This window comes from Panthera leo, chromosome A2 (genome assembly GCF_018350215.1).
Source record: "Panthera leo isolate Ple1 chromosome A2, P.leo_Ple1_pat1.1, whole genome shotgun sequence".
Classification (NCBI taxonomy): domain Eukaryota; kingdom Metazoa; phylum Chordata; class Mammalia; order Carnivora; family Felidae; genus Panthera; species Panthera leo.
This window is the reverse complement of record NC_056680.1, coordinates 14,670,451-14,688,358: the sequence shown is the minus strand read 5'-3', so window position 1 is coordinate 14,688,358 and position 17,908 is coordinate 14,670,451. Positions and strand designations below refer to the sequence as shown.

The window sequence follows — 17,908 nt, the reverse complement described above, 5'->3', positions numbered from 1 at the left end:
CTCACGCTGCGTCTGTCTCTCAAAATAAAGAAATAAACTTAAAAAAAAATTATGTATATATATAAAGATACCAGTTTGTTAAATTCGGGCTTTTACAATATGCCACAGTTCCTGAAGCCTGTTTTGGAGGTCGTTTGGTTTTAATTTATAAGGAGCCTCAAAAGACAGTGCGGCCTGGGCCTCCAGGGTCCTGTCAGGCAGCGCGGCTGGACGACACGGTCCACCTCTCCTGATTCAGAGGGAACGAGCGCCACCCCACGCCTGGGAGTGGTCAGAAGGGACACAAATACACGGGAGAGAGACGGACAGAGGGTCCGGCTGAAGAGGGACACACACACCATCTTAACTGAGGACCCAGGCACCTCTCTTCTCTGGCTGCAGGTGCCCTCCTGTCCCGCCTAGTGGCCCACCCCACCTGTCCCTGCCCTGTGCCTCCAGGCCCCATGCTGATGACAGAGCAATTCAGGGAAAGGGAGGTGGAAGGTGAGGCTGAGCCCCAGTGATACTCACACTTTCAGAAATCCCAATGGACGATTCTAGTTCCTGCAAAACAAAGCAAATCCCTCTTCCAGGTGTGCTGGGCAGCCTCCTGCCTGTGGAACGCCCCGGTGCCTCGCTTCTAAACAAAATGCAGGAAAAGTGGTGAATGTCACCTCTGAGGTTAGGTTACAAGGAGCCTTCGGCTTCCGCCCTGGGTGCGGCCACCCTCGCTCTCGGCTCTGATGGGCCGATGCCTGGTGGGGGCCTGTCCTGGGGAGAGGCCCACGGGGTGAGAGACCGAGGCCTGCCGCAGCGGCGTACAGGCAGCCTGGGCCGGGGTCCCCTCCCCCCACCCTGAGAGGCCTGCAGGCCGTGAGGGGCCTTGATGGAGTCCTGGTGAGAAGCCACAGGGTTGTGGTTTGAAAGCACTGCCCTCGCAGGTAATTTGTTGCGGAGCAGCGGGAAACTGACACCCTAACTGCTGCATCCAGTTTCCCCCGCCCGCAGTGGGAGCCCTAGTTAGACAGTCGCGACCAGAAGCCCCAGCTGGTGGCCGTGGCTCCACAGCCAACCCAGCAGGCCCGCTCGCAGTCACACATTTCTCACGGTGAAGGAGCAGTAGCGGTAACGGGGCACCTGACAGGGGAAAGTCGTCGGGCCCCCAGCAGAGGATCTCGGAGGTCAGCTGGGGTTCAGAGATTCCCAACCTCGTGACCTCATCTTCTGTCACCTAAACTTGGACGTGACTCTTGCGACACCTGGGCGTTCTGGTTGCTCCTGCTTGGCTCACAGCCTGCAGGGCTGGGCTTGGCGGACGTCCCGAGGGAGCACTGCGCCGGGAGTCAGTAGAACGGACTCAACCACCAACTTGCTGGGCAGCCTTGGGCCACCGGCCCCATCTCTCTGGGCTGGTTTCCTCATCTCTGAAGCAAGCAGAGTGGGCTCAGCCTGCTGCTTCCCAAACCCCAACGCTGGTGAGCGCCACCCAGGAACAGGCCACCAACGGGCCCCGGCCGTGTCAAGCACTGTAGCGGGAACTTGTTATATGCGGCCGAACCTCCTAACAACCCCCCAAAATGAGACGACCGAGCCTCCGGTCGCCAGAATGTGCCAGCGCGGGGGGGTAGGAACAGGCACTTCTTTCCGTGGACACGGAAAGACCCGGCGGTCAGGGCGGGTCAGCAGCCTCTAACTGGGATGAGCCGGCCGGCCGTGGGGAACGGGAGCCCCCACCGTTTACAGAGCACACGCTCACAGCCGCCTGGCAGAGGGAGCACTTCAGACTCACCCAGCGATGGACACTCGTCGGCCGGCCACCCACATGCAAGAACAACCACGTGGCTAGAGTCCCCGCGGGCCCCTGGAGAGCGTTCTCAGTGTGGCCGGGGCTCCCCGGAGTCTAGAGGCCTGCGAGTCTTTGCACAATAATCCCAAGAGCTGCCTCTTTCTGGTCATCCCCTCAAGGGTACAGTGATGTGGCTCAGAGTCCACACTGCCATTGGCTTTAAGAAACTGCCACTGCACATGGGGACAGTATCAAAGAAGAACACCCGTTATGTGAAAAGGCTGTGGAAATATTCCTGCCTTTTTCATCTCCGTATCTGAGTGAGGTCAGATTTTCTTCATAGATTTCAACCAGAAAAAAAAAATGCATCTCAAGGACTGAATGCAGGGGGCGCCCGGGTGGCTCAGTCGGTTAAACATCCGACTCTTGGTTTCAGCTCAGGGCATGCGTGACCCCACAGTTCGTGAGTTCGAGCCCTGAGTTGTGCTCTGTGCTGACGGTGCGGAGCCTGCTTGGGATTCTCTGTCTCCCTCTCTCTCTGCCCCTCACCCACTCTCTGTCTCCCTCTCTCTCAAAAATAAACATTTTAAAAAACACAACTGAATGCAAAAGCAATTGGGAAAATCCAGCTGAATTCTACTAAGCCAGATATTAACAAGATTTACAGAAATGTAAAACAATGCTACTCTCTTCTCTACATTTTAGGCTTCCGAAAAAATAAAGCTGTTTGTCATAAAAATACGTTATTTATATAATGGGCGGAGAATTTATTATTCTTCTCTCAGAAGAAAATAAATATTTTTTTAAACTTCTCAGTTTACGGAGCACCTGGGTGGCTCAGTCGGTTGAGCATCCAACTTCGGCTCAGGTCATGATCTCACAGCTTGTGAGTTCGAGCCCCGCGTCGGGCTCTGTGCTGACAGCCCGGAGCCTGGAGCCTTCTTCGGATTCTGTGTCTCCCTCTCTCTCTGCCCCTTCCTCCCTCGCATTCTGTCTCCATCTCTCTCAAAAGTAAATAAACATTAAAAATAATTTACCTGCTCAATTTACATTTCGGAAATGGTAAAAATTTGCAAGTAGAAACGTCATAACCACAAGCTGACTGGGGTCTTCGATAATTTGTAAGTGTGTAAAGGGGACATGAAACCAAGCTGCCTGAGTACCGCTGCTCTGGGCAAACGGAGTTTCGTGAACCGAGTGGACTTTGGTGACCAGCCCTCCTGTCTGCCCAGGACTGAGGGTTTCCTGGGACACAACACGCTTAGTCCTAAAACCAGGAATGTCCGGGGGGAACTGGAATAATTTGCTCACCCAAACTGAAGCCCAGCCAGAAGCAGGGGGGGACCTTCTGTGTAAACACCATTGGCAGCTGGGGAAGCTGAGGCTGGGAGAGGCGGGGCCACTGGGAGAGGCTGGGTTCTAAGCTCAGGTCAGACCTGAAAACCTGCCTTCAAGGGGCACCTGGGTGGCTCAGTCGGTTAAGCATCCAGCTCTTGATCTCAGCTCAGGTCTTGATCCTGAGTCCTGAGTTCAAGCCCCGAGTTGGGCTCTGTGCTGGGCACGGAGCCTACTTAACCTGCACTCAGAATAGACATCGGCAAATGTGTATTTCTTGACAGTTTTGACGGGTTGACCAGGAATAGCACTGTCGCGACCGGAACAACACTATTGTGTGGTTCAGATGCCAGTTTGGGGGATAAAACCTAAAACCTGCCGAACAATTGGTGAACGGTACAAGGCAGCATCAGTGAGGCACCAGCCCAATGCCCACCCCCAAGGCTCCTCACCTGCCTTCTGGTTCCTGGGGCCCCAAGATCTGCAGCCTTTCCCACCCCCCCCAGCTGCCTCTCCAGCTGCCTCCCCTTCCGGGGAGGCCTCAAGGCCTCCTCTGCCCCGAATTCCCAGGTTTAATTTTCTGCTCAATGTGGATGACTCTCCTGTGCCCCCTGCTCTCCGTGCCCTCCCTGATCCCCCTGAGGGAACCGGGCCTCCGTCTTGTGAAACACTTTGTCGGGGCCTCTGCCACACGTGTCGTGTCACGTGTCCCCATCTGCTTTGCTGCTGCCTGCTTAGCCCTTGCCGGGCTCTGCCTCAGATGGAAGGGCTCACTTGCCGTGGGCGACCTGGGGCAAGCGGCTTCACCTGTTTGTCCCACTGGGAAGAGGCAGGGGCCACTGCCAACTCTGCCAGCTATCGGAGATCCTGGGGTGTTTTAGAATGATTTTTTTTTTAATGTTTTATTATTTTTGAGAGAGCGCAAGCAGGGGAGGGGCAGAGAGAAAGGGGGACAGAGGATCCGAAGCAGGCTCTGTGCTGAGAGCGGCGAGCCCAACGCAAGGGCTTGAACTCACGAGCCCTGAGATCATGACCTGAGCCGAAGTCGGTCACTTAACTGACTGAGCCACCCAGGCGCCCCTTGAATCCTTTTATTTAGGAATCAAAGAGATTCCAGACAGGATGGAAAGTGATCAATACCCACTGTAAAAACTAAGTCTCTCCCACCCCAGACCCTCAGGCCCTCTCTCCAGAGGCCACCAGTATAAAGTATCTTTCCAGTTTCCTCTGCCATAGACATTGACTGCCATAAGCGGGAGCTTTCTCAACATCCCATCCTGTACGAGCTCTCTTTTCCTTCCCCCGCTAAAACATACCTTGGAGTTGATTTCTTAACCATCCAAGTAGATGTCATTCTCTTCAGCGGCCACTACTGCCTCTGGGTGGGCCTTGAAGTTGTTCCAGACCTCATACGTCACTTCCTGGCACACGTCTTTGCACTTGCGGGTGACAACATCTGTGACATAAATCTTCCAAAGTCAACTGCTGGGTCACAGGATACATACACCTGGAATTTCAGTACATGCTGAAAGAGCCTTCCAGAGGCTGTGCCAGTGGCTCCCATAAAAAGATGGGAAGATGCCTTTAAAAACCAACCAACCAACCAACCAAACCCTGGCCACTCCCAAACTTTTCATTGTGGCCAGTCTGATAGATAGATGGATGGATGGATGGATAGATAGATAGATAGATAGATAGATAAGCAATCTCAATGTTGTTTCAATTTTATTCCATTACCACCGCCCGCCCCACCCCCCCCCCATCACAAGTAAGACTGAGTATCTTTTCATAGAATACTCTCGGCTACCTAATACTGTGCCCTTATCTTTTGGAGTGTGGGTCACGTTCCTATAGATCCACAGGAGCTCTTTTTAGACTTTAGAATATTCATTACCTTCTGACTCTGAGTTTTGCTACACACCCATTTTTTTTTTTTTTTTTTAACTTTTATGGAGTCGGTTTATCTTCCCCTTTGTTTCTGGGTTTCCTGTTTCCTTGGAAACATCTTCGCGCCAAGATTACTTTTCACACACGCCTTCATTTTCCTCTCCTTTACAGTTTCATCTTTGACCCTTCTGGAATTTATGGCGGAATAAGGCATGAGGTAGGAACCCTGCTTTATTTTTCTCTAAATAGTAACCAGGTGTCTCAATGTCGTGAACGGCACGATCTCTTTTAGGAACATCTAACCATGCCTACCACCATTACCCAGGTCCCTGGAATGATGTGACCTTCGAGAGGCGTTGGAAAAACAAATGCAGTGCTGCTCCTGTGAGCCCACAGAGGCATTGCACGCCAGACCACTGCAAGGTGGGTGGTGAGGTTACTGGACTAAGCCCTACGGAAAGGGAGCCTCACACAGCACAAACCCCCTCCCACCCCCACCCCAACGCTGGAGACCAGTCCTTTACAGGATAGATGTTTTGCAAGTATTGTCAGCCTCTGGCATGCCTTTCTCTTTTCTCCTCACGGTGGTCTTATTTTGCGTTTCCCTATTACCAGTGAGATTGACACGTTGTGTCTGTTTATGAGCTGTTCAATCTTCGTCTTCTATGAATTATCAATTCATACGCCTTGCCCAGTTTTCTCTTGAGGTGTCCTGTCTTTTTCTTAATGACTTAAAGTTTGGGGAACTTTGAGAAAAGAACTTCTACGAGCCCCTTCCAACCACGTCCAGCCACCTACCTGGCTCTCTGCCCACGGACGGCCGTTCCTGACCTCTGCAGTGAGATGTCCGCATTCCTTGCTAAGCCAACCCTCACTTGTGCATCGGACCCCAGCTCACCAGCTCCAGCTTGGGCTCAGTGCTCTTTTTTTTTTTTTTAATTTTAGGTTTATTTATTTTGAGAGAGAGAGAGAGAAAGAGGGAGGGAGAGACAGTGTGAGTGGGGGAGGGGCAGAGAGAGAGAGAGACAGGGAGAATCCCAAGCAGGCTCCATGGTTAGTGCAGAGCCCAATGTGCAGCTCAAACTCACGAACCATGAGATCATGACCCCAGCTAAAATCAAGAGCTGGATGCTTAACCAAATGAGCCACCCAGGTGCCCCTAGGCTCACTGTTCTTTAAACAGTTTCCCCTCCTGGGGCGCCTGGGTGGCTCAGTCGGATGGGCATCTGACCTTGGCTCAGGTCATGAGCTCACCGTCTGTGGGTTCGAGCCCCACATCGAGCTCTGTGCTGACAGCTTGGAGCCCGGAGCCTGCTTCGGATTCTGTGTCTCCCTCTCGCTCTGCCCCTCCCCGACTCAAGCTCTGTCTCTGTCTCTCTCCACAATAAATAAATACTAAAAAAAATTTTTTTAAACAGCTCCCTCCCTGCACCTTCAGTCTTCTCACTGATAGATCACTGCCATTAGCCTACCTAAATATGCTATTTCTCCTCTCACAACCAAAAATAAAACCAAACAACCCTCCCTCTCTTGTCCCCATCTTCCCTGCCATCTACTGCCCCTTTGTGGAAAAACTTGTTGAAAGAGCCTTCACCACTAGCTGTCTCTAATTCCTCCTCCTACCATTCCCTCTTTTCTCTGTTTTGCCCTGTTTTTTCAATTGTGGACAGATACACATCAACGTAACATTTGCCAGTTTTAAGTTACAATTCAGTGGCATTAAGTACATCCACAATGTTGTGCAACAATCACTACCATCCGTCTCCATAACTTTTTTGAACAGAAGCTCTGTCCCCATTAAACACTAACTCCCACCCTCCCTCCTCCCAGTCCTTGAGCAGCCCCCAGTGTACTTCCTGCCTCTATGAATTTGCCTGTTCTGGATGCCTCACATAAGTGGGATCATACAATATTTGTCATTTTGCGTTTGGCTTATTTAACTTAGCAAAATGTTTCCAAGGTTCATCTTCGCTTTAGCCCCTGTGTTACATCTTCATTCCTTTTTTTTTTTTTCTTTTTAATGTTTTTATTTATTTTTGAGAGAGACAGAGCATGAGCAGGGGAGGGGCGGGGGGGGGGAGACACAGAATCGGAAGCAGGCTCCAGGCTCTGAGCTGTCAGCACAGAGCCCGAGGTAGGGCTTGAACCCACGAACCGCGAGATCGTGACCTGAGCAGAAGTCGGACGCTTAACCGACGGAGCCACCCAGGCGCCCCGATCTTTGTTCGTTTTTAAGGCTGAATGACCTGTTGTATGTATACACCATATTTCGTTTGTCCATCCTTCTGCTGCTGGGACATTTGAATTGTTTCCACCTTCTGATGACTGTTAGTGTTGCTATGAACATTGGTATACAAGCAGCTGTTTGAGTCTCTGCTTTCAGTGCTTTGGGGTATCTCCCTAGACCTGGAATTGCTGGACTCACACAATTGTTCAGCTTTTTGGGGAACTGCCAATATGGTGGCTGTTACCAGATCGCATTCCCGCCAGCAACGCACAAGGGCTCCAATTTCTCCACTGTCACCGATGCTTGTCATTTTCGGTTTTGCTCGTTTCATTTTTGGTTTTGTGGTAGCCGTCCTAATGGGCACGAGGTGGCATCTCACTGTGGTTTAGATTTGCGGTTCCCTAGTGGCTCATGATGCTGAGCGTCTTCCACGGGCCTCTTGGCCATTTGTAGATCTCCTTTGGAGAGACGCCTGTTCAAGTCCTTCGCCTGGTGACAAGGAAGGGTCCACACGTTCACTCTTTTGCACGCAGAGATCCAGTTTTCCCGGCACCGGTTGTGGAAAAGGCTGCCTTTTCCCATTGAATGGTCTTGACATTTCAATGTCAAGTCTTCTCAAATGGCTTATTTCTGGGTTCTCTATTCTGTACCCTTGGTTCCTGTCCGTATGCCAGTTACTATACCGTTTTCATTATGCAGCGTTGCTGTAAGTTGTGGAATCAGGGATGTGTAAGTCCTCCAACCCTGCTGTCCTTTCTCAAGACTGTTTGGGCTACCTGGGGGTCCCTTGAGGGTTGATACGAATTTTAGGATGGGCTTTCCTCTTCCTGCAAAACACCAAGCATGGAAGCAGGGCTGGACACGGTGGACTCGAGAACTGTTGAGATGAGAATATTTGGGGCAACTCAAACACGGTAGGTGCAGGGGGACTAAGGAGGCACCGAGAGAGAACTGGAGAGCTGGGCTAATGCCAGATCCCACTCAGTAGGAGCCACAAAACAATGTTAGGAAGCACATCTGTCCCCCGTGCAATGAGCAATAGAGGAGGGCAGTGAGGGTGCTATGCGGGCGGGAAGGAGGGGACAGCCTCGTTCCCCGCCCCCGCCCCCGCCCCCCACCAAGTCCCTCTCCACTGCAGGGAATGTCTGAAGAAGACGTGGAGGTGGTCAGCCTCAGGAGAGCTGAAGGGGGCGCTGGGACACCAGGGGAGCCCCCCAGAGAACTCGAGCAGGTGAGCATCGCACGTGAAGCTATGCACAAGACAAGGTGAGGCAGCACACAGGCCGCGCTGAACTAGGAATTACACACTGTGTAAGAAACAAACAAGTCACGGGGATCTGGGAAAGAAAACCAAAGGACAGACGGGGCCTAAAGGGGAAATGGGGGTGTGGGAGCAGCAGCTGGGCCAGTTTCCTTTCCTAACAAGTAAAATAACAGTAGGTCCCCAGAGGAAGGTCAGGTGTTCCTCCTTGTGTACCAAGAAAATGGACAGACCCTCCCGAACGTGAAGGGCACCAGCCTGGGTGACATCAGGAAGGAACCGTGTGCTCCAGCTCACAGACAGTAGAGCGCATGGGCCCCAGGCCCGGGATGGGCGGGAGGCGGGGGCAGCTCTTAACTCCGTTCCAAGAACTGCAGCTCACCTAGGCTGCTCCCTCGCACTCCAAAAAATTAGGAAAGGAGGGGCGGGGGAAAGGCAGGAAAGAATAAAGATTTCACACCTGCTCCTTTTGACTGACAAAAACAAGTGTTTATTAATCCAGTTTTCCTTCCCTTGCCGTACTGCAGAAGGGCCACACAGGTGTCCTGATACATCGGCGTGAAGCCGTCAGAAAGCTCCACCAGCAACGGATTCCAATGCGACGCGACAGGACTACGATTACAGCGTGGTCTCAAGTCCATACACCAAGCAGACCAACCCCGGGGTCTCCAGCATCTGCCAAGGGGCACTGGGTGGGCCCAGGAGCGTGAGAATCAAAAGCACTGTGCGGGTGTCATCAGGGCTCCGGGCAGAACACAACTGTGGATGTCCTTCCTGATCCAGAAGCTCCGGCTGGCCACACTCCAGGCTGCCAGGGCAGAGGCCTGCTTCCCTTGGGGGCGCCTTCCTCTGGCTGACGCTCAGATGGCTGCACGCCCAGATCACCCTGGGAAGTGGTCCCCGCACGCCAGCCCGTTCCTCGGGCCGCCACGTTCTCTCTCCAGCCGGTCCGTCCAGTCAACCGATGTCACTGTTGCTTGTGTGGAGGGGCCTTCCCGCTTGGTGGCAGCTTCCTGTGGATCAGGCTGAGTCCACACAGGATGAGGAACACACCTCCCCACCACAAGACCTCCTGGCACTCTCCATACAACACAAAGCCCAGGAAGGCCTGTGGGACAGAGACCGCTGTGAGGCCAAGTAGACACGTGCCCGCAGGACTTGACCACGGCGGGCAGGCACAACCTCACTCCCCCCGTGCCTGACTTCCCTCCTGGGGCAGGAGGAAAGGTCTGGAGCTGGAGGTCTGGAGCCTGAAACCCAGCTGTCACCTTCCGCAAGGCACTATCCATTTCTGGCTCGCCCGGAGAGGTGGGGGGAGTGTACCTTCCTTGCAGCATTGGCCCCGAGCAAAGTGCGCAAGAAAGATTCGCAGAGGCCAGCAGCGAAGGCCCAGCACACAGCCGGTGCCTGGTGTTTGCTGATCCAAACAGGCCTGCCACGTCCTCCCTCCCTCGACGGCAGGACTGACTGGGCTCAGCCCCACCTGGTTGACATCAGGCTGTCGGAGGAAAGAGTGTCCACCCTCCACGTCTCACGCTCAAGTTTACAGACCCCTAGGAGACAGCTTGCACAGAGGTTACAGAGACATCAGCATGAGGGCTGCAGCCTGAAGGGGCAGCAGGCAGGTGGGCTTTTTTTTTTTTTTTTTTTTTTTACACTTGGCCTTCACTCCCAGCTAACACTTGAGGATTCTACCAAGTTCGAGATCAGAGGAGCAGCCACCAGGGCTCAAGCCACAGCCCAATCTCTGCTTCAGCTCTTGTCTTTCCTCCTATCTGGGAGGGTGGGTTCCCCAACTCACCCAGGACCCTCCCAGAACCCAGGTTTGGGACAGGGGTACTGACTGTACCCGCAGGCTACTCACCGAGCTGAGGATGTTTGAAAAAGTCACCGTGACAGATGCAATGGCCGAAGACATGGAGAAACTGAGGCCCCGGCTAAAGAACGTCCACATGAGAGAATTGGTGGTGGCCATCACGATAATGCCTAAGATGCAGAAGACCATGTTCACCTGCGGGAGAGAGTGTCACTGCAGCCTCGCTCGGCCAAGGCAGACCCGCAGCCTTCCTCCCAGCACACCCAGGGCCCTGATGGGCAGCAGCTGGGCCCCTACTGAGATTCCCACCAGAGCCTGGGTGGGCCGTTCCTGAGCTTTCCTGCACAAGACTTCACTTAACGCTGTGCTCAGCACACCCGTTTTATAGCTGAAATAAACCCCGAGGAGACTTCTTCAGCCATCTTGCCGGCCATGTGTCCTTGGGAAGAGTGAACTGCTAAGCCACCCCATCCCATGCAGGCTACAGGACACTCAGGCCAGTCCCGCTGGGCATCCTCGAGCTTTTTTTTCACTCTGTGCCAGGCCCTGTGCCAAGCGTTTCAAGTGCATTCTCATTTATTCCTTACCTTTACTTTACAGATAAAGAACCTAAGGCATTACATACCCTGCCTACAGAGCCAAAGGCTGGTGGTAGTCACCAGGATTCAAACTCAGGCAGTGTGGCTCCATGCTCTTAATCAGGACACAGCCCTGCTGTGGGAAGGGAAGCCACCACCGACTTGACTACTGATCCCAGACATCACTGGGAGAATCCGCGGCCTTTTTTTCTTTTGCTTTTCCTTTTTTTTTTTTTTAAAGGTGAGAGTCTGGAGGAGAGGATCTTAAATTAAGCCTCCTACACAAAGAATATGTAAGACACCCTTGCTTGATTTTGAGTTAGAAACCTTCCTGCAAACAGAGCTGCTTCCTCTGGGGTGGCCATCCAAATATCACGCTCTTATTTCTAAAACAGTTTTCCAGCTGCTGAAAAAAAGTGTCTTAAGGAAAGGGTGTCTTTGTATAATTTTCACAAAAGCACTCTTTGTGCCAGTGGCAGTCTGCTTATATAGTCACTAAGGCCTGGTGCACAACTAAAAAGACTAGAAAACCTCATGGTTCAGAGTCACTCGTCCAACTTTGGATCACTTCAAGAATTACACCCAACAGAACACTAACTTCAAGCATAGTGGTTCCCACTGGATTGGCCCTAAACAGGCTTACCGGCCCCCTGATCCCCCCCCCCCCCCCAAGAATCAGTCTGTAGGCTGTCCAGGTAAGGACCTAACCCTGGGTTGCAGATGCGATGAAATCCCTCCAGCAGCAGAGGAGAGCCTGTGACTTGGGATGGGAGGGGCAGAGATACACTTCAGCAGGCGTGGGGAGGCAGTTTAGGAGTTCTCGGCATCAGGGATGGGAATGTCCAAAATGTTTCTCTGTCCTCCCATGTCTAGGTGTCCCAAACTCCCAATTTTCCGGGCAGCAGGGTATATACTGGTCAAAACACCCGTTAATTACGGAGTAAAGACGGGCAACAGGCTTCTCACCTTGAGTTACGAGGAGAGAAACGTCCAGGCCTAAGGGGCTTAAAATGAGAGGTAGAGAGTGGATGCAGGAAAGCGAACTAAGCCAGTCGGAGGGCAGAGTTTAGGTCCCTGGTAGGGAAGAGGCTCAGGTCTCTTACCGCCTACACGGGACGAGGATTTGAGGGGATTTAGAATAGAAGGATGCTCCCCCGCCCCAGCTGACTGCAGCGCTCGGCAGCTGACCTGGCGAACAGACCCCGCCCCCCCAGCGCCCCCCATCCGCCCGGACCCACCCGCCCGCCTGCCGCAGCGGCGCCCCGGGCTCGACCTCGCTGCCGAAGGCCAGCTTGGCGGAGGCGGCGGCCAGCGCCCCGAACGCGCCGGCGCACAGGCAGTTGAACACGCCCCAGAAGCGGCGCCGCATCGCGCCGGCCTGGAGGTGCGGGGGGAACTCCGCGGGGGCGTCGGGGTAGGAGGCTGGGCACACGGCGCCGCCTGGGGACTGTGGCCTCTCGACCATGGTGCCCGCTGCCACCTCTCCCGGCTCCTGGGGCACCAGCCACCGGCAGGACCGAGCGCGCGCCGCCATTGGGCGGTGGCCTCACGTGACGCGACGCTCACGTGAGCAGGGCAGCCAACTAGGACGCGGGGAGGGCCTCAGAGGGGCAGGGCAGGGGCGGGGTCGGGGACGGGGCGGGGCGGAGACTAGGGAGCCTGGGTGGGGTGGAGGCCAGCCAGCCTCCGGCGTGGAGTTTAGGTTAACCCGGGAGCTGTCCGCGCCTGGCGTCTGAAGCGCCGGCGGTACTGTGTGGTTGCTGTTATAGAATTAACTATCCATGACCCGGAAGTTTCAGTCCTTGCCAGAGTGTTGCCCAGCTTCGGCTTTCCCTGGGAATTTGTTAAAAATGCCCAATCCAGGCCCCGCCCAACTGCCATTGAATCAGAATCTGCATTTCAACAGGAGCCCCAGGAGATTGACCTGCACCTTCCAGATTGAGGCGCAAAGTGGAAAGACTCCTCAGCAGAGGGCGCTAGAGATCTCCACGACTCAGGAAGAAGGCGAGCTCGGGTTAGGGTTTTCTGACAAATCAAAAGGCGCCGATGGATTTTGAATATAGAGTAAATCATCCATATTCACTCCAGTCAGATAACCAGGATTAACATTACTTCTAATTTCCTATGCACTTAAATGTTTAAATATTATTAGAGTACTTTCTATGCATAGTTTTATATATAGCACATGTTAAAAATAGTTTATGTAATCTGTATGAGCCTTTTTTATTTAGTATGATTTCACACTAAACTGTTCAGTAGTATTTTTTTTCCATTCAGAAAGTTTTTCATGAAGTCCTTCCTTGCCCCCCTCTCTCACAGGGGGGTTTGTTTTGTGGCTCAAATTAAGGCAAAGATAAACCTGATAACTGCTATTTATAGGCTGAATTGTGTCCCCCTCCCCACCCCAAAAAGATACGTTTAAGTCTTAATCCTCCACACCTGTGAATGTGACCTTTCCTGGAAATGGAATCCATTGCAGATGTAAACAAATTAAGAAGTCATTAGCATGAGCCCTAATTTCACTGGTGTCCTTATAAGAGACAGAGTCACAGGGAGAACACCATGTGATAAGGGAGGCAGATTGGAGTGATGCATCTACCAGCCAAGGAATGTCAGGGGCTGCTGTCAATACCACGAGCTAAGAGAAAGGCATGGAACAGATGCTCCCTCAGAGAGAACGGCCTTGCCACACCTTGATTTTGGGACTTTTAGCCTCCAGAAATTATGAATCTATTTGTTTTCAGCCCCCCCCCCCCTTTTTGTGGTAATTTGTTCTAGCAGCCCCCAGACATTCCTATAGGTGAGTGAGTTGAGACCCAAGCCTCTTTAGTACCAGCTTCAATATTCCAACCCTTCTCCACCTTCAGGGCGTTCTCAGTTTCTACTCTCTACCTTACGCAGAATTTTATTATTCAGATTTTATTTTTAAGTAATCTCTTCACCCAGCGTGGGGCTTGAACTCACAGCCCCAAGGCCAAGAGTTGCATCCTCCATCAGCCGAGCCCGCCAAGTGCCCCCTGCATGAATTTTAATTCCTTTTCTGTTTCTGGCTCTCAAGGATTTACTATTACTCCTTGAGAATTCAACTAGGCACTAATTTTTTTTTAACGTTTTTATTTATTTTTGAGACAGAGAGAGACAGAGCATGAGCAGGGGAGGGGCAAAGAGAGAGACAGACACAGAATCCGAAGCAGGCTCCAGGCTCTGAGTTGTCAGCACAGAGCCCGACACGGGGCTCGAACCCACGGACTGTGAGATCATGACCTGAGCTGAAGTCGGACGCTTAACCACCCAGGCGCCCCTACACATTTATTTTTTTAATTGTTTTTCCTTGGCTTTATTGAGGTATCATCTACAAACCATAAAATGAAACCATTTTGAATATAGTTTAATTTTTAGTAAACTTACAGAGCTATGCAATCATCACAACAAACCAAATCATTTCCCCCCTATCAAAAAGTTTCCTCCTGCCCATACGGTCACCCGCTCCCATCCCCAGCCAACAGCAACCGTGGGTTTGCCTTCTATCTCTATAATGTTGCCTTTTCTGGACCTTTCCCATAAATGGAATCATATAGTATACGATCTTTTGGGTTTGTCTTCACTTTTTGAGGTTCTTTATGTTGTGGCATTTGTCAGTTTGCCTCTTTTTTATTGCTGAGTATCGTGTTCTATGTAACAAATGCTCAGTATCATTAGTCATTAGGAGAACGTTTACATGATGAGCCACTGCACCCCACCGGGATGGCTACAGTAAGAAACCTGACCAGAACAAGGGCTGAAGACATGGAGAAACTGAACGCCTTGCTGGTGGGAACATAGATGGTGCAATCAAATAGCACATCTGGAAAAGTAAACTGGCGTCTTAAAAAGCTAAACACAAACTTAGCGGCAATTCCACTCCTAGGTGTCTACTCAACAAATAGGAAACATAAGTCACCACCCAGACTTCTATACAAATATTTATAGCCACATTATTCAGGGTAGCCCCAAACTGCCAACGGCTCAGATGTTCATCAAATGGTGAGTAAATACAATGTGGCCTATCCTTTCAATGAGATATTCACAACAAAAAGGAATGAAGTGCTAACACACAGAAGTTCCTGGGGGACAGCAGGCTTTGTTTGCTGTGTTCACTGACAACCAGTGCCAGGCGGAAGACGGACGCTCATTAAGTACAAGTTGAACGAACAAGCCTCTAATTCAGCTTTCCTAAGTGAACAATGTAAATCACTTTACGAAACTGTGTTTAAGGGATTTTATTACATTTTGAAAACTGGCCATATTTACAGTCATAAAAAAAATGCTCATGAGAATAAAGTAGGAATACAAAATAACCTATATTAAACAAGTTTGCCTTTCATACATGCTACGCGAACATGAACCTCATGGCAAGTCCTGAAACCACCACATATTGTTAGAGCTTCTGCTACAGGCCTCTGAGGAGAGTATCATAGCACCTAAGGAAGAAATGACCTGGCCAACACCCACCGCAAACCTTAGCTACACGTTTTTATTTTAAAAAGGCAAAAGGTTTTCCCAGTATTTACAGTCGATTTAAAGCTCTGAAATGGTGTGGTAACTTCTAAGCCCACTGCCACAGGGTGTGTGTGGATGCAGAACTTGAATGTCAGCCCTGCTGCCCCACACGCAGGAATCATGCTCCTTAATTCGGCTCTGTTAAATGCACAAGTGTAGGTCTTACTTTTGCAAGAAGAAAGAAAGCCTCCCAAGAGGTGATGCCTACGTAGTTGACCAAGATTCTTACGATTCATTTCTTTTCTTTTCTTTTAAAAATACATTTTCAGCACGCAACTTTTCAGTCTCCTAGGGAACACATTTTTTAAAAAAGGAAAAGAAAAAAATTCAGGCTCTAAGGCTTACAGGAAGATATTCTTTGCATTCATTAAGTTTATATGTCAAATTAAGATGACAATTTTCAATTCATAAACTACTAAATGTTAAACAAGAAGCTGATGTGTAAGAGTATGATAACGGATTGAATGATGCTTGGAAATGACAATGAATGATTTTTCCTTTTTTTTAATTCTAAGTTCCCCCCCAAAAAACAGTTAAGTGATTCAATGATTAAACTTTAATTACACACTCAATCTAAAACCTGACTGAGTTTCTTTAGAATAATTTCCAGAGCTTACCTCGGCGAGCCTGACATTCTCCTTCTTCAGCCGCACCACGTACTGAATCTTCTGATGGAGGTTCTGGTGACCTACCAACTTTCCATTTTCCTCAGCAAGACTCTCCACCTGCTTCCTTAACATTTCCATCTCCTGCAGGCAGATCAATCCAGGGAGGGGAAAATGAACTGCTCTTAATTTTTCTCTTACAACAACATTATTTCATGCCTTCCAAGAGCACAGGGCGTTAGAGGGCCCGGGTTCCCGGCTTTCTGACCAGACATCTCCACGTGTGCTAGAGTAGCTCTGAACCACAGGACGCGTGGTCCTACACGTGTCCTAACTATATGCAAAAAACCAACACACAAATGCACCTGGAATATTCTCTCCTTTTCTTCATACAACTCTTCCAGCTTTGATCTCAGTTGTTCCTTTTCTTGGAATGCTTTGGATTCCAAAGTTCTGGTCCGGTCAACTTCCTCAGCCATTCTAAGGCAGTCCATTTCTTTGTTCTGAAGGGCACTCTGGACTTCCTCTAGGCTGTAGCAACAAATATCACTTTGTGGTATTCCAAAGGAACATAATTACAACAGTATTCAAATTAGACATTTTTCACCCAAGCCCAGAATTTTGATTTGAAAGCATCATAAATTATTCAGCCCTCCCCTACTGACAGCCTAGGGAGATAGCGAGGGCTGCAGATAGGCTTTGTTGTCGTTACTTTACCAAAGACTTTCATTTTGGAAAACTCCTCAAACTATTTCTTAAATAATGAAAATTTAAAAGGTAAACTTTTGGATTCAGCCCATCTGGAGCAAATGTAATTTAAGTATTATGACGGTCTGCATCGTTTATTCAAGGCTCCGTATATTAATCATTTTTTTTAATGTTTATGCATTTTTGAGAGAGCACGAGCAGCGAAGGGGCAGAGAGACAGGGAGACACAGAATCTGAGCTGTCAGCACAGAGCCCAACACAGGGCTCGAACTCACAAACTGGAGATCACGACCGAGCTGAAGTCGGATGCTTAACTGACTGAGCCACCTAGGCGCCCCTATCTTAATCATTTCTGATTCCAAAAACTGGTTCTCAGACCATGGGACCTTAGTCATTTCTTCAAGGATGTGCTATTTAGAATTTATACACTTTTGAAAAGGAACATGAGGAACAAAGTTATCATGGAGTTCTATAGAATTTCACTGTTTTAATAAAATTGTGTGAATCCTAGAGGCTTCCCAAAAGAAACAAAGACTTCTTATTGTATTTTTATGCATCTGGAATAGAAGGAGTATTTAATGACATACTACTCAGGATTTAATATACCACTTAAGGCCAACTAATTTCAGGAGCAGTGTTTTCAGACTACACTCCGTGAAACCTCAGAAGAATAGCAGGGGGCGGAGGGCACGGACCTTCCCCCAGTTCACTTGGAGCTGTTCTCCATTTGTCTTGTGTATTTTGCTCCAGTTTGATGAAAAGGTTCGGAGGCATGGCAGACCCTGCTGCTTACCCAAGGGCCATTCCCTTACTTCCTTGCTTATAAGAACTCACTTTAGGGCGCCTGGGTGGCTCAGTCGGTTAAGCGGCCGACTTCGGCTCAGGTCATGGTCTCACGGTCCGTGAGTTTGAGCCCCACGTCGGGCTCTGTTGCTGACAGCTCGGAGCCTGGAGCCTGTTTCAGATTCTGTGTCTCCCTCTCTGACCCTCCCCCATTCACGCTCTGTCTCTCTCTGTCTCAAAAATAAATAAACATTAAAAAAAAAAAAAGAACTCACTTTATGTGGGGAAAAAGGAAAAAAAAAAAAAGGAGAAGCACACCCAGTTCCCAAGGGTTGGTAAAAAAAAGTAACTGGTCTAAACTAAGCATGGATCTCTCCACCCCACTGCCAGGTACTGGTTTCCTC

At 50.4% G+C, this 17,908-nt stretch overlaps 2 protein-coding genes across 7 annotated transcripts in view; both read right to left on the bottom strand.

Moving 5' to 3' along the window:
• TMEM42 (transmembrane protein 42) lies at positions 1-12,402 on the bottom strand. Of its 6 annotated transcripts, XR_006199809.1 has the most exons (5): positions 12,143-12,402; positions 10,340-10,486; positions 4,417-4,607; positions 511-619; positions 1-318 (listed from the first exon to the last, which is right to left on the bottom strand). XR_006199809.1 is itself a non-coding variant. In XM_042929049.1 (3 exons), the coding sequence occupies exons 1-3, from the start codon at positions 12,332-12,334 to the stop codon at positions 9,443-9,445; spliced, it is 480 nt and encodes a 159-aa protein (XP_042784983.1). In that variant the 5' UTR covers positions 12,335-12,402; the 3' UTR covers positions 8,940-9,442. The 6 variants fall into 6 exon arrangements, 3 of the variants coding, with proteins under 3 accessions (XP_042784983.1, XP_042784982.1, XP_042784981.1); XR_006199808.1 differs by having other exon boundaries at positions 1-619; XR_006199810.1 differs by having other exon boundaries at positions 1-543.
• A 2,711-nt stretch (positions 12,403-15,113) lies between these two features.
• The window catches only part of KIF15 (kinesin family member 15), a 77,347-nt gene continuing 74,552 nt past the window's right edge, over positions 15,114-17,908 (bottom strand). Inside the window, exons 33-35 of the mRNA XM_042929044.1 lie at positions 16,379-16,544; positions 16,026-16,157; positions 15,114-15,696 (exon numbers count right to left, since the gene is read on the bottom strand). Coding sequence (XP_042784978.1) covers positions 15,634-15,696; positions 16,026-16,157; positions 16,379-16,544 — 361 coding nt within the window. The 3' untranslated portion in view covers positions 15,114-15,633. The remainder of the gene's footprint in view (positions 15,697-16,025; positions 16,158-16,378; positions 16,545-17,908) is intronic.

Excerpts from the sequence above, each read along its gene's own strand:
- TMEM42 (XM_042929047.1), bottom strand. The coding sequence starts at position 12,334 with ATGGTCGAGAGGCCACAGTCCCCAGGCGGCGCCGTGTGCCCAGCCTCC. Across the intron at positions 10,487-12,142 it reads AGCTGGCCTTCGGCAGCGAG|GTGAACATGGTCTTCTGCAT; the intron begins GTCGAGCCCGGG and ends TCTCTCCCGCAG. Across the intron at positions 9,974-10,339 it reads TTTCAAACATCCTCAGCTCG|CCTGATGTCAACCAGGTGGG; the intron begins GTGAGTAGCCTG and ends TTCCTCCGACAG.